Consider the following 12,640-nt stretch of genomic DNA (forward strand, 5'->3'; position numbering starts at 1 on the left):
AAAAACATAATAACTGGTATTTTTCTACTCATTAAATTATCTTATTCTTCAACATCAGGTACTTTAATTGCAGAGAATGTCTTTGAGTCTATGAAAACAATTATCTCAACTTAAAAAGAAATACAGCTGTTCTTTCCCTTGGATTATTCACACCGCTTCAACCAAACGGGCTGTAAAAAAGTAAGATTGAGAACTGCCTTAAAATTATACAAATCATGAAATTGAATATTTTATTATCCAGCTTCTGTATGACAAAAAAAGGTTCCTCAATGAATTTTTAATTTTCCTAAATGCCTAACTATAAAGGAACTAAATTAGAATAACTAAGTCAAAAGATAACATTATCTTTTTATACATGTCTCCTTGAATCAAAAGTAAAAACATTTATCAAAATTTCCTCTTTGTCATGTTTTAAATCATCAGCTACACCTTACTCCAGCTGCAATGTGCATGGGGGATGTGGACAGAGGACTATCCTCATAATAACTTGGTTCTGTTAGTTTATACAGCTATGAATAGGAAACACAGAATTCCAGAAGGGAACAAAGTAAAGAGGCTTGCCTTATTTGTTTCTTTACTGGAAGGGATTCTGTTGAGTAAGCTTTCTACCAGGTGCAGCTTAGTAAATCCAGAGCCTTCACTGGGGATTGGGAGAGGACCATTTCTGCCAATCTCACCCAGGGCTGTACAGGCAGCAATTGCCAACAGAGGAGACGTACTGTCTAAAAACGAACCTGTAAGCACATTTAGACACAAGAGAGAGAAGGACGCTAAGTTATTCTTAATGATTTAAACCAATTAGTCATGTTTTAAATTTTTTAAGGTAGCAACAGAGAATCGAGGTCTCCGTCTCCTGGCTGACCACTTGTTGAGATTTATACAATAGTGAGACACCATGACAACAGGGTTCAGTGTCCGTGACTACAAGATAAAGTCAGGGTTCCTTCTCTAGCCACCCTGCACAAACACAAAGTCCTCGTAATAGTTCCCCATAGTTTCTTCATAATATTTTTTGTTCTTACTTGAAATATTTTTGTTCTAAAGATATTATATTTACACCAAAATTGTGTTTTTAAGTGTATAAAAAGGAAAAGAAAACATATCAGTGATATTTCTTTGTATTCTTAAATATTCTTCGATAAAAATAAATTCCTTTATCTGAAAAGACTACAGAACAATTAAAAGACTTGATAAGGAAAGAATCTTAATCACAGAACTTGTAAAGAATCTTAAATGTAGAAGAATAAAATAAGAGTACCTGGTCTAAGGAAAAGGATCAAAACCTTGAGAATAATCTTAAAACCCCCAAAGAAAACCAGTTTCTAGTTCAGCTCATGCCGACTGTTACATCTATGTAAGAAAAATGATGTGTAAGCCGGGTGTTGGTGCACGCCTGTGAGCCAAGCTCTTGAGAGGCAGAGGCAGGAGGACCTCTGTGACCTCGAGGCCAGCCTGGTCTACAAAACAAGTCCAGGGCACCCAAGGCTACACAAAGAAACCCTGACTCAAAAAAACAAAAACAAAGACCAAACAAACAAACAAAAAAAGTAGAAAAAAACCCAGAAAACTATTTTCATTTTTATAAAAATACAGAAATTATTTTTTGGAAAAGCTTTTGCCTTTAAAGTGCAATGTTGTAAGAAGAAACAAAAGTATCATATTAAAATTTAACATAATTCAAAGCCTGCAGCAGCCGCACAAGGCAGTACACTGACCTATGGTTTCTGTGGCACTCCGAATGACCTCCTGTTGCTCAGGCAGGAGGTCAGCATCCGTGTCCAGGTCCTGCTGCTCGGCCGCCCTCACTCTCTTCTTAGCCAAGTATCTTCCCACCGTGAATCCCAAGGCAAGCAAGGATCCATGCTGTACCTCAGGGCTCTGGATTTAACAATGGGACATTGTTTCTTTTTCACACATGAAAAGATACACTGAAATAACTGTCATTAAGATAATGTCTCTCTGATAAACCTAAGGCTAGAAGATAAAATGATTATTCTGGCTTCTCTGGAAGCCAATGAATCAAACTTAGGCAACAACAATTTCTAATATAGTTTCTAACAAAGAATGCTTACAAGTTAGCTGAGCCTTTACTCATATCCAGAGTTAGATACCTTAATCGCATATAACCTTCAAGTGTGGGACAGGAGACTTTTAAAATATGCTTTTATGGCCCTTATACTTTCTCTTTTAATAAATGTTTATGTTATGTGTGTGTTTGCTTGAATGTACACAGAATTAAAATCTACTAAATGAAATGACTGAATCAACATATCTATCGCAATTATAACTTACAAAGGCTAGGAATTTATAAGTTTACTTTACAAATGGAAACCTAAAAACTAAAAGTGTGATCAGATACTTTTTAAAAATCCTACCACCTACTGAAAAAGAATGGGGCAAAGCTGAGTATGACAGCACATGCTAAGGCAGGAGGATCTCAGATCTGAGGGCAGCCTGGGCTGCATAAGAGACGTAGGCTCAAAAAACAAAACAAAACAGAAAACAAAAAGCCAACAAAATCAGGTTAGTCCATTTGTTTAAGTAAATTCCCTAATCCAGGAAGATGGTCCTGTGAGATTCAACTATTTCTGGAACTAAGAAAAAAAAAAAAAACAGCAAAAACAGAATGTGAAAATACCGTATTTCTTCACTGACTCACAGGCTCAAACGAGAAATGGACCTTTCTAGGAAAGTAGTTCCTAAGTTCCTGCCATAACAGTACTTAGATCTCAAATTTGATAAATCTGTTGGTATGAAAAAAGCAAACTTGCCTCCAGGTTTAATAACAATGCCTAAGTTTCAGATACAAGTTCCTGTGTTCTATTAAAATACGGAAATTATTTTATTTAAATAACAAAGAGGAATGAAGATAAGCTGGTAACATACATGATTGTCTTTTGTAGCCTTTATAAGTTGTTCAATCATTGTCTTTAACTCATTTCCGGACACTGTTGATACCACCACAGAATAAAACAAAGCAGCCAATTCACGCATTTCTTCTTTACTGCTACTCATCAGATTCTGAGCAATACAGAAAAGAAATAGATATGTGATTCATAACCATTATCCCATAGACAACATCTGACACTTCAAATTGTTACAGTGAAGGACATATTTTAATATTCAATCTACTGGTATCCATGAAAAATAAATAATGTAAGAAGCTATTTAAAACAAACAAACAAAAAACAAATAACCACCTGCCAGGCTCCAATAAACAGTTGCAATACAAAGGTCACACATATAACCTTGATTCAACTAAATGGTTACCAAAAAATGAAAAAATTACAAAAAAAAACAAAAAACAAAAAGTAATGGAAAGAGACTGGAGGTAGGGCGGGAGAGGGTAAAAGAGATGGAGGAAGAGAGAGAGAAAGCAAGATCAGAATGTATTATGTATATGTGTATAAAAATATCAAAGGACAAGTTTAATATATTGACCTGAATTAATCTGCAATCCTTCTTCCTACAGCCTAGCTTTTACAGTAAGAGAAAGCCCAATGCAAGCTACCAAAGGAGAGAAACAATGAACAATTCCACTCGGCCATGACGCCTAGGAGTGACCAGCACGGCAAGATATCCATGAAGGTGCAATAGCAGCACTCCGGTACCAGTGCTAACCAAGAGCTACCTAAGCGGACTCAAGGCCCATTCAACAGGAGGGAAACCATTCCCACGTCTAGAAACATGGCCAACTACCCAGAACTAGTCAGGTCATAGGTCTTAGAAAAGAATCTACTATGCCCACTTAGCAAGACCGGGATAATTCCTAAGTACACGCTAAATCTTATCCCTATACCCAGAGATAAGTATAACTATCATGTCTCATCAAAAAACTGTCCCTCTATAGCAAATGGAGACCATTATAGAAAACCATAACTTAACACAATGCAAACAAAACATCCATGGACTGTGGGAGCCCAGCCTGAATGGCTATGTCTGCAGCCCAGCTCCTGCCTCTATGACTCACAGAACATCACAGAACAGGGATGAGGGGTAGGGGTGTTGTAAGAGTCAGAATACCGAGACTACCTCTTCTCAAATGACTGGGTAAACAACACTCAAACAATGATACTATCAACAGACGTGCTAACACAGCAGAGGGAACTCTTACCAGGCCCCACCCCAAGACTAAGAACCAAAGGCAACCAATGACTGCTCAAGGAGAATTAGCCTCTCCCAGGGATGAGCTCCCTGACTGACACAAAGTAGTCAGCCCTAAAATCATATACACACAAATAATAAAAGTGGATTCAGACAATTGTATGTACATACATATATATGAAACAATGATACACACTACATCCATCGTGACTCTATTTAACCCATTTCACAAGTAAATAAATGAGAAACATTTGGAATAATAATAATGATGATGATGATGAAGAAGAAGAAGGAGAAGAAGAAGAAGAAGAAGAAGAAGAAGAAGAAGAAGAAGAAGGAGAAGGAGAAGGAGAAGGAGAAGGAGAAGGAGGAGAAGGAGAAGGAGAAGGAGAAGGAGAAGGAGAAGGAGAAGGAGAAGGAGAAGGAGAAGGAGAAGGAGAAGGAGAAGAAGAAGAAGAAGAAGACAAGGCTATGAATTTGAGAGGTGGGGAGGAATATGGGAGGGAGGACCTAAAAGGAGAAAGGAGAAGACAGTGATAATTACATTTTAATACGTCCAGTAAACTTCGAACCCCTTCCCAGATCTAGCCAATGGACAGGACATTCTCCACAACTGAGTGGAGAGTGGGGTCTGACTTTCACACATACTCTGGTGCCTCATATTTGACCACGTCCCCTGGAGGGGGAGACCTGGTGGCACTCAGAGGAATGATAGCAGGCTACCAAGAATAGACTTGTTACCCTATGAACATATACAGGGGGAGGAGGTCCCTCTCAGTCACAGTCCTAGGGGAGGGGAGTAAGGGGAAAATGGGAGGGAGGGAAGAATGGCAGGATACAAGGGAAGGGATAACCATTGAGATGTAATATGAATAAATTAATAAAATATATTTTTTAAAATGTAAAATAAATGAAAAGGAAAAAAAATCTTCACAACAGGGTTTCTCTGTGTAACCTTGGCTGTCCTAGACTTGCTTTGTTTGCCAGGCTAGCTTCAAACTCACAGAGATCCACCTGCCTGCCTCTGCCTCCCTGAGTGCTGGAATTACAGGTGTGCACCACCACACCCAGCTAAGAAACAAAACAAAACAAAATGAAATGAAACACACGCTTTATGAGCTGAAATTATATGTAAAAATCTTAGTTGCATTTTTATCAAAAGATACAAAACTTTAAAACAGATACAATACATACAGTTGATTTTAAATAGAGATCAGCAAATTTTTTTTTTGTGAAGGACCAGGCAGGCTATGTGGGCTATCCAGTCACTGTTGAGACTACTCTACTCTGCCACTGCAGTTCACAAAAGCCGGCACAGATAATATTTAAAGGGATGGGCACAGCTGTGTTTCAATAAAATGGGAACTACAGTTTGAATGTCTTCAAATAATGTAATTTGTTATCTTTTTCCAAGTATTTAAAACTATAAAGGGTCTAAGATAAGAAACATGTTTCTACAAGGTTGCCAAATGCAACTAGCCAAAACACCTTGACTGTAACAATCGTATGATCCCTGATTGTTCCGTGGTTCTTGTTGTATGTCATTTTTCTACTTACGTGTAATAATATAAATGTATATGCCAAAAAATTAAAATCTAAAAATATAAAGGGGCTATAGTTGTAGATCAGGGTAAATACCTGTCTCCCATGTTTTCAAAATCCAGCATAATTTTTTAAATGAAGTAAAAAGCATGTTTATCTTACAGATCATAAAAAGTAGGAGTCAGACCATATTTTTGTTTATAGGTCACAGCATAGCAGGCCCTAGAATCAAACTCATGGTCTATTCTTTCTTCGTATCCTAGAAACCTTTTACCTTCTACCAAGAGATCAACACTCACAAGATTAGTTTAGATTAGAAAATAGTCACAAAGAACGAAAACCCTTTTAAAATGAGAATCAGTTTCATGAGGCCAAATTTTTCAACAAAACAAAACTATTAACTCTTGACAAACTACATTCCTATTTTTACATTTAAAAATAAAAATCTATAGACTGTACTATAGTTCAAGCTACAGTTTCCAAAAAGAACTACATTACAAAGCACAACAAAAGTATACACCTGTATAAGCCCACCATGAAAGACCACTCTCACCTGGGCTGGGAATATAACTCAGTTCCCCCCACATGCAAAGTGGGCACTATCAAAATTATAGACACATGTGTCTTCCACATCTGGGAAATCTCAAAATATACTTTTCACTATTATATCTCTCCCATGAAATACAATAAATCATCTCTGCTATGAAAAAATGATACTCGTGATATTTCTTTGTATGGAAAATAGTATTACATAGAATTATTCACCACAGCAGGTGAGTGTCCTAAATGACTAGCAATAAGGATCTAGAACTAACCACACAATGGAAAATGATGAAGCTGTTAATATAGGCATTTTCTCCATCACTACAAGATTAGCTACAAGCGCTACCAGCCAGTAAAAGAAATCAAAATTATGCCAACTGTGTGCTGTCTTATGTATGAAAGAAGGCAAAAACATTTTAAATGTATTGTTTTATATATGTACGCATAAAAAAAATAGAAAGTTTCACCCCATAAAACTATTAATGTCCTTTGCATGTTTGTCAGAGGCAAGGGAATAAGGTAGAACATTGAGAAGATTTAAGGAGACAATATACAATTAGAGAAAAGAGGTGTTTAAATGACAAATAAAATTACATAATACAAATGTGTTTCTAAAAACATATATACCTAGTATTATGAAAAATATTTTTGAAGCAGAAAAATAACTTTTTAAATTCATTAATTCTTAAATTCATTCCCCAGTGCCATCAAGATGAGGGTGTTACCCTACATGATTTCCAGTAGGTATGTGGTTGTGGAAAATTTTTAGAATGACCTAACGGTAGTGAAGGGAATAGTAAGTAAGATTGGGAGGAAGAAAAAAACCTTTCAATTAGTTTGAAATACCTGAAGTCATAGGGAAATAAACATGCCATGAGGACATACCTTGATCCACTCTGTTTTATCTACAAATTTGGTAGCCAATTTTTCTGGATACACTGACACCGCTTCCAATAGACAATACATGACTGGCAATCCTAAATAAGAATTCAGAACAATTTTAACTTTCATGAAAAAGAATGAATATACAGAAATCCCTATATTCTCTCAAATATAATGCTACTGCTTAAACACAAATTGATATGAAAATCAAAAATTTAAATTCTAAAATTCTAAGTATGAAGTTTAATTATCAATAGGATCCGCTGCTCTTCACATACATTCCAAAGGTGAAATATCTATCTACATTAACATTTCTTTCTGAGATGAAGAATATGCCAAGGATAAATCAGGCAGGTTTAGAAACTAAACAAAGGCTAATGTTTAGTTACACAAGTCAACAAGGTTGAAATAGTTTTGCTGTAAACTCTTAGCCTAGTCTAAAATTTAATTTTTTATAATTTTTATTGAATTTTCTTTTTTTAAATATAGAATATTTACATTTTAATTATGACATATTCTGCATTTTACCCATACAACTCAATTATAATACAAGGCTTACTTCCAATACTTTGAAAGTGCTATTGTAGGCTATTTAGTATAAGTAAGTTATACAAGTTAGCTGTTAATGGATCAAATCATGGTCATTTCAACTACTAGTCTATTTTTCTCATAAAAATATAGATCCTATGTGTAACAGATAGATATGAATCTATAGAAAGATAGATAAGATCTTCAAAATCATCAGAGACATACAGAATATCATATTTAAAGATATTTTTATTATTTTAAAGATTCATTTACAATGAGACAGGCTAACTCCTGGTAATACCCAGCCTCCCTAAAAGAAGTTAATGAGCATCAAAGAACTTTCTTATGGAGATGGCTTCAAAAGTGGCAAACCAGCCACTGGGCAAAATGTCTTAGTTTCTATCACAGACAGAATTCTACCTAAAAATGTATAAGCTTGGATACAGGTAGAGTTGATGGCCAAACTCTGCCACGGCAGGATAAACAAGTCCTCAATAGTTCCTGCCTCACAAATATGTTTGTCAGATATGTTGGGTCCAAAGACTGGAGATGATGCTCCAATGTTATAGAGAGTTTTGAAGGCAGCAAACTGTCTCTGTCATCTTCTCATTTCTCTTTGATAATTTTATATATGTATATAGTGTATTCTGATTAGTGTAACCCCCAAACCTCTATTATTTCTCTCTCATCCCTATTATTGCATACACACATATATAACCACCTCCTCCCTACAAGCCTCTCTCTCAAATTAATGTCTTTTTATTTTATTTTTGAGGCCCACAGAGTTTACTAGGGTCAGTTGTGTGGCCATGAGTTTGGAACCTATGCATTGGAGCCAGATGGACACATACTAAAGAGAAAGGTAAAATTATTTTCTTTCTTAATTGCTTCGATGTTTTTTCTGAGTATGATTAACTTCTTGGTTTTTTTTTTTTTTCATTTTTATTAGTTCATTCATTTTACATCTCAATAGTTATCCCATCCCTTGTATCCTCCTATTCCTCCCTCCCTCCCATTTTCCCCTTACTCCCCTCCCCTATGACTGTGACTGAGGGGGACCTCCTCCCCCTGTATACGCTCATAGGGTATCAAGTCTCTTCTTGGTAGCCTGCTGTCCTTCCTCTATTAACTTCTTACCTCCAACACCTGCTAACAGCTGCTGAAGCAGGCCTATGTAGATCTGAACAGGGTTGGTTTCTCCACTCTTATTAGAAGAGGAAGCTGTCGGCTGGCTGCTTGACATTAATGTCCGTATGTACCGTCCAATGGCTGGAGCATGATCTTGCATATCAGCCAAACTCTGGGAGGTGGGCACCACCCCTGCACTATGAGCCAGGCACATGCGCAAGTACAAAACTATCTAAAACAAGAAGGAAGAGAAATATGAGCTTCTTTAAAAGTCAATGTGGGGGTATAGTCTTCAAAGTGACAATTTTCTATCATAAAATTTCACAAAATCTTAATGGCAGCCAGAAAGCATGACTCAATGTGCTCACTAAGTTACCATAATTGAACAAACTAGGTATAACAAGATTTCACAAATCCAGATGTGTTTTTTAATGAAAGTAAAAAGCTTGAGCGTTTTATTCTTCCTCATACTGGGACTGAAGCCATATCCTTTCTGATGCTAAAGCATACTACTATGGAGCTCCACCCCACTCATCTTCTTACTCCAAGCAAGATTAATATTTAATTGGTACAAATCAATCATTTAAAACATAAAATTCACATTAAGGGATGTGATAAATTAATCTTCTTGCCTTCTAACCTAGAAAACCCTAACAACTTCAATTGTATGCTGGCTCCTTTTTTGGGGGGTGGGGGGAGGTTCGAAACAGGGTTTCTCTGTGTAGCCTTGGCAGTCTTAGACTCGCTTTGTAGACCAGGCTGGCCTCAAACTCACAACGACCCATCTGTCTCTGCCTCCCAAGTCTGGGATTAAAGGTGTGCACCACCACACCCTGCCTCATATGTTGGCTTCAAAAGTCAAATCTAATATGCTACAAAAGCCTAACAGTAAGTAATCAATGGTTCTGTCATAAAAAAAGAAAAGGAGAAAGAAGAAAGAAAGACAGACAGACAGACAACTTGCTGGGGGGCAAGGAATCTACCTGTACTTGCCTGGCGTGTCTAAGGCCCCAAGTCTGATTCCTAGTGCAGGGACTGGGTATGGATAGGAAACCTCAGTGAGTTAACTATGAATTAAAACAAAACAAATTACCTAATACTGGACCTTGTTTTTCAAAATAACACCTAAATAATGATACCATAATATGAGTTTACCTATAAAGCAAAAAGATGAGACATAGCCTAGTTTTCATAGCCATTACAGGAAGACTCTCAAGTCCTACCTCTCCAAATGCTGCTGGATTAAATGGGAGGACAGTGGTTCCGGTCATGTACTTGACTGGAGTTTTCATTCGATGAGAAGCCTAATACAAATAAGCCCAATAAATTAAAATGTTGAATATTAATTGTTCTCTTACTCAACTGAAAATAACTGTACTTCCAGCTATATTACTGTCACCAATCTGCACCTGTCTCCTTTTGGGGGTGGGGTTACTGTATGTGCCTGGGTGTTGGCCTAAATGTGTGTCTGTGTCCATGGAGGCCATAAAGGGCGTCCTGTCTCCTAGAACTGAGCTACAGCAGGATGTGAAACACCATATAGATTCTGGGAGTCCAACTCAGGTCCTACCCCTGAGCCATTTCTCCAGCCCCTTTCATTTAATTTAGTTTTCATTTCATTTAGTTTTTCTTTTTTTAAAACAATTATCTATTTTTGCTTTATAATACGCATTTTTTGTCTGCATGTATCTAAGTATATGGTATGCATGAACAGCCCTTGGAGGCAAAAGGTGTTGGATCCACTGGACCTGGAGTTAGAGATGATTGTGAGGCATCACGTGGGTGCTGAGAACCAAACCCAGGTCTTCTGTAAGACAGCAAATGTTCTAGACTGCTAAGCCTTCTTCCATCCCTAAAGCTTTATTTTTGTCATTTTAAATTACATGAACACCTGTGACTGGGTGCAGTTATGTACATGGAGTGCAGGTGCCCAAAGAGGACAGATGTATGGATCCTCTAGAGCTGTGTACTTGCAGGCCCTGGAAATACATCAAATTCACATCTACTTTATGAGCAGTTTATGCTCTCAACCACTTAGCTAACTCTCCAGCCCTTGCATTTGTCTTTTCTAAACAAAGCATGTGCCTGCTGCATGTGTCCCTCTCACCCAAAATGATAGGTATTGTGAAACATAATCAAAATAATGCCAGTGTAGAAAGTGAGACAATCGGTGCTGAGGATTACTGATGCCCATGCTCTGATTCAGCCACAGAAACACTGTGCAGAGCAGAGACGGACAAAAGAATATGAAATCATAACAGTGGACAGTCCCTCAGCTGCCCTCCAAAGCACCCAGAAGTTTATGGTACCTTCTTAAGGAGTGGTACAAGTAGCAGAAGAACAAATTTATCTACATTTTTTTAAAGATGTGTTCTAACTTTGTCATACCAAAGAAAAATTTTTTTTCAACATACTGAAAATGTTGACAAACATTAAAGGAATTACAAATCATTCATATTTAGGAAAACTAAGTCCCTCTTACTGTAAATACTATGATTGGTAGGAATTTTAATATTTAATTATTACATTTTTACTTTTAAAATGTTAATTTTTATTTTTATCATCTACTAAATGTTTCAACTACCTATAGTTAAGATCAAGATGTTTTTAGGTCTAGATAGATGTTTTAAGTTAATAATGACGAGATATGATAGATACTGATTTACATTCAGAATTTTAGATGCACCAAGACAGAAAAGATGTTTTCTTCAAGGCTGCCAAATACAAATACCCAAAACACTAAGAATGTAACATTTATATAATTCCTTATTGTTTCATAGCTCTTCTTGCTGTGGATAGTTTATTGTGTGTGTGTGTGTGTGTGTGTGTGTGTGTGTGTGTGTGTGTGTGTGTAATAATATAAAAGTATATGTAAAGATTTTTAAATATTTAATAAAAAAGAAAAATGTGAAAATGTAATCAATATCTAGAAAACAATGAAATTAGCCATGATGGAATAATGGGGAGAAGATATAGGATTTATTCATTTTATTAGAGATGATGTTCCAGTAGTTTTGATACTTACGTGTTTGTGAAATTATAAACAAAGTCCAATGTTTCTTTTCTTTAAAAAAAAAAAGGACTTATTGATTTATTTTATGTATGAGTGCTCTATCTACATTTAAAACAGTATGTCAGAAGAGGGCATCAGATCCTAGTATAGATGGTGGTGAACAACCATGTGGGTGCTGTGAATTGAACTCAGGACTTCTAAAAGAACAGACAGAAATCTTAACCATTGAGCCATCTCTCCAGCCCCCAGGCATTTCTTGATAACAAACAAAATATATAATAATATTAAATTCTGCAGTTGAGATAATGAACCCACAAAATAGCTATGAACTGTCTTACACTGCATAGGAAATTAGCAAACAGCAGCTTTGGGTAAGGTGTTACTACCATTATTTTTTTGGTTACCAATCTTATATTAAAAATAAAAGGTAATTAGAAGAAAAAAAAGCCCTACCTTTTCTTGAATGTAATATACCATTTCTGGAAAAGATGGCATCTGCTTAGAAGCACTTTCCTTTTTGTTTCTACCAGGAAGACATCGTAACACACGCTGCGCTTCACCATGGACTTCCTCTCGCCTTTAAGATAGACAAATAAGAATTTTAAAATAAACTTTATCAACTGGAGAGTCACCACTTGAAGAATGAAAGCAGAACTTTTATTTGACAGGTAGGGTTCTGACAAAATGTCTTGAGTATATTTTTGGCTATGTAAGCAATAAATGAAAAGTAATATAAGAAATTACATCCTTTTGGTAACTTAATGAGATCTGCAGAATCACTTGTCCTGCATCTTTAATTACTACAACTCATTATGTAAATATTTCATTTGCATGTTTTACTCTTATTAAAACTAAATCACAAACAACTATAACACACATTGAAACTCAGTGGTGTGTCCT

At 36.3% G+C, this 12,640-nt stretch overlaps 1 protein-coding gene across 4 annotated transcripts in view; it reads right to left on the reverse strand.

The window, feature by feature from the left end:
• Nucleotides 1–12,640, reverse strand: part of ECPAS (Ecm29 proteasome adaptor and scaffold) — a 119,858-nt gene that overhangs the window by 42,417 nt on the left and 64,801 nt on the right. For all 4 annotated transcript variants that reach the window (XM_084779192.1, XM_084779191.1, XM_084779189.1 and 1 more), the window contains 7 exons: nucleotides 12,194–12,317; nucleotides 9,951–10,031; nucleotides 8,737–8,959; nucleotides 7,075–7,166; nucleotides 2,887–3,021; nucleotides 1,716–1,878; nucleotides 562–734 (listed from right to left, as the gene is read on the reverse strand). In XM_084779192.1, coding sequence (XP_084635318.1) covers nucleotides 562–734; nucleotides 1,716–1,878; nucleotides 2,887–3,021; nucleotides 7,075–7,166; nucleotides 8,737–8,959; nucleotides 9,951–10,031; nucleotides 12,194–12,317 — 991 coding nt within the window. The remainder of the gene's footprint in view (nucleotides 1–561; nucleotides 735–1,715; nucleotides 1,879–2,886; nucleotides 3,022–7,074; nucleotides 7,167–8,736; nucleotides 8,960–9,950; nucleotides 10,032–12,193; nucleotides 12,318–12,640) is intronic.

The sequence above is a fragment of the Acomys minous genome, assembly GCF_964271855.1.
Source record: "Acomys minous genome assembly, chromosome: 1".
Classification (NCBI taxonomy): domain Eukaryota; kingdom Metazoa; phylum Chordata; class Mammalia; order Rodentia; family Muridae; genus Acomys; species Acomys minous.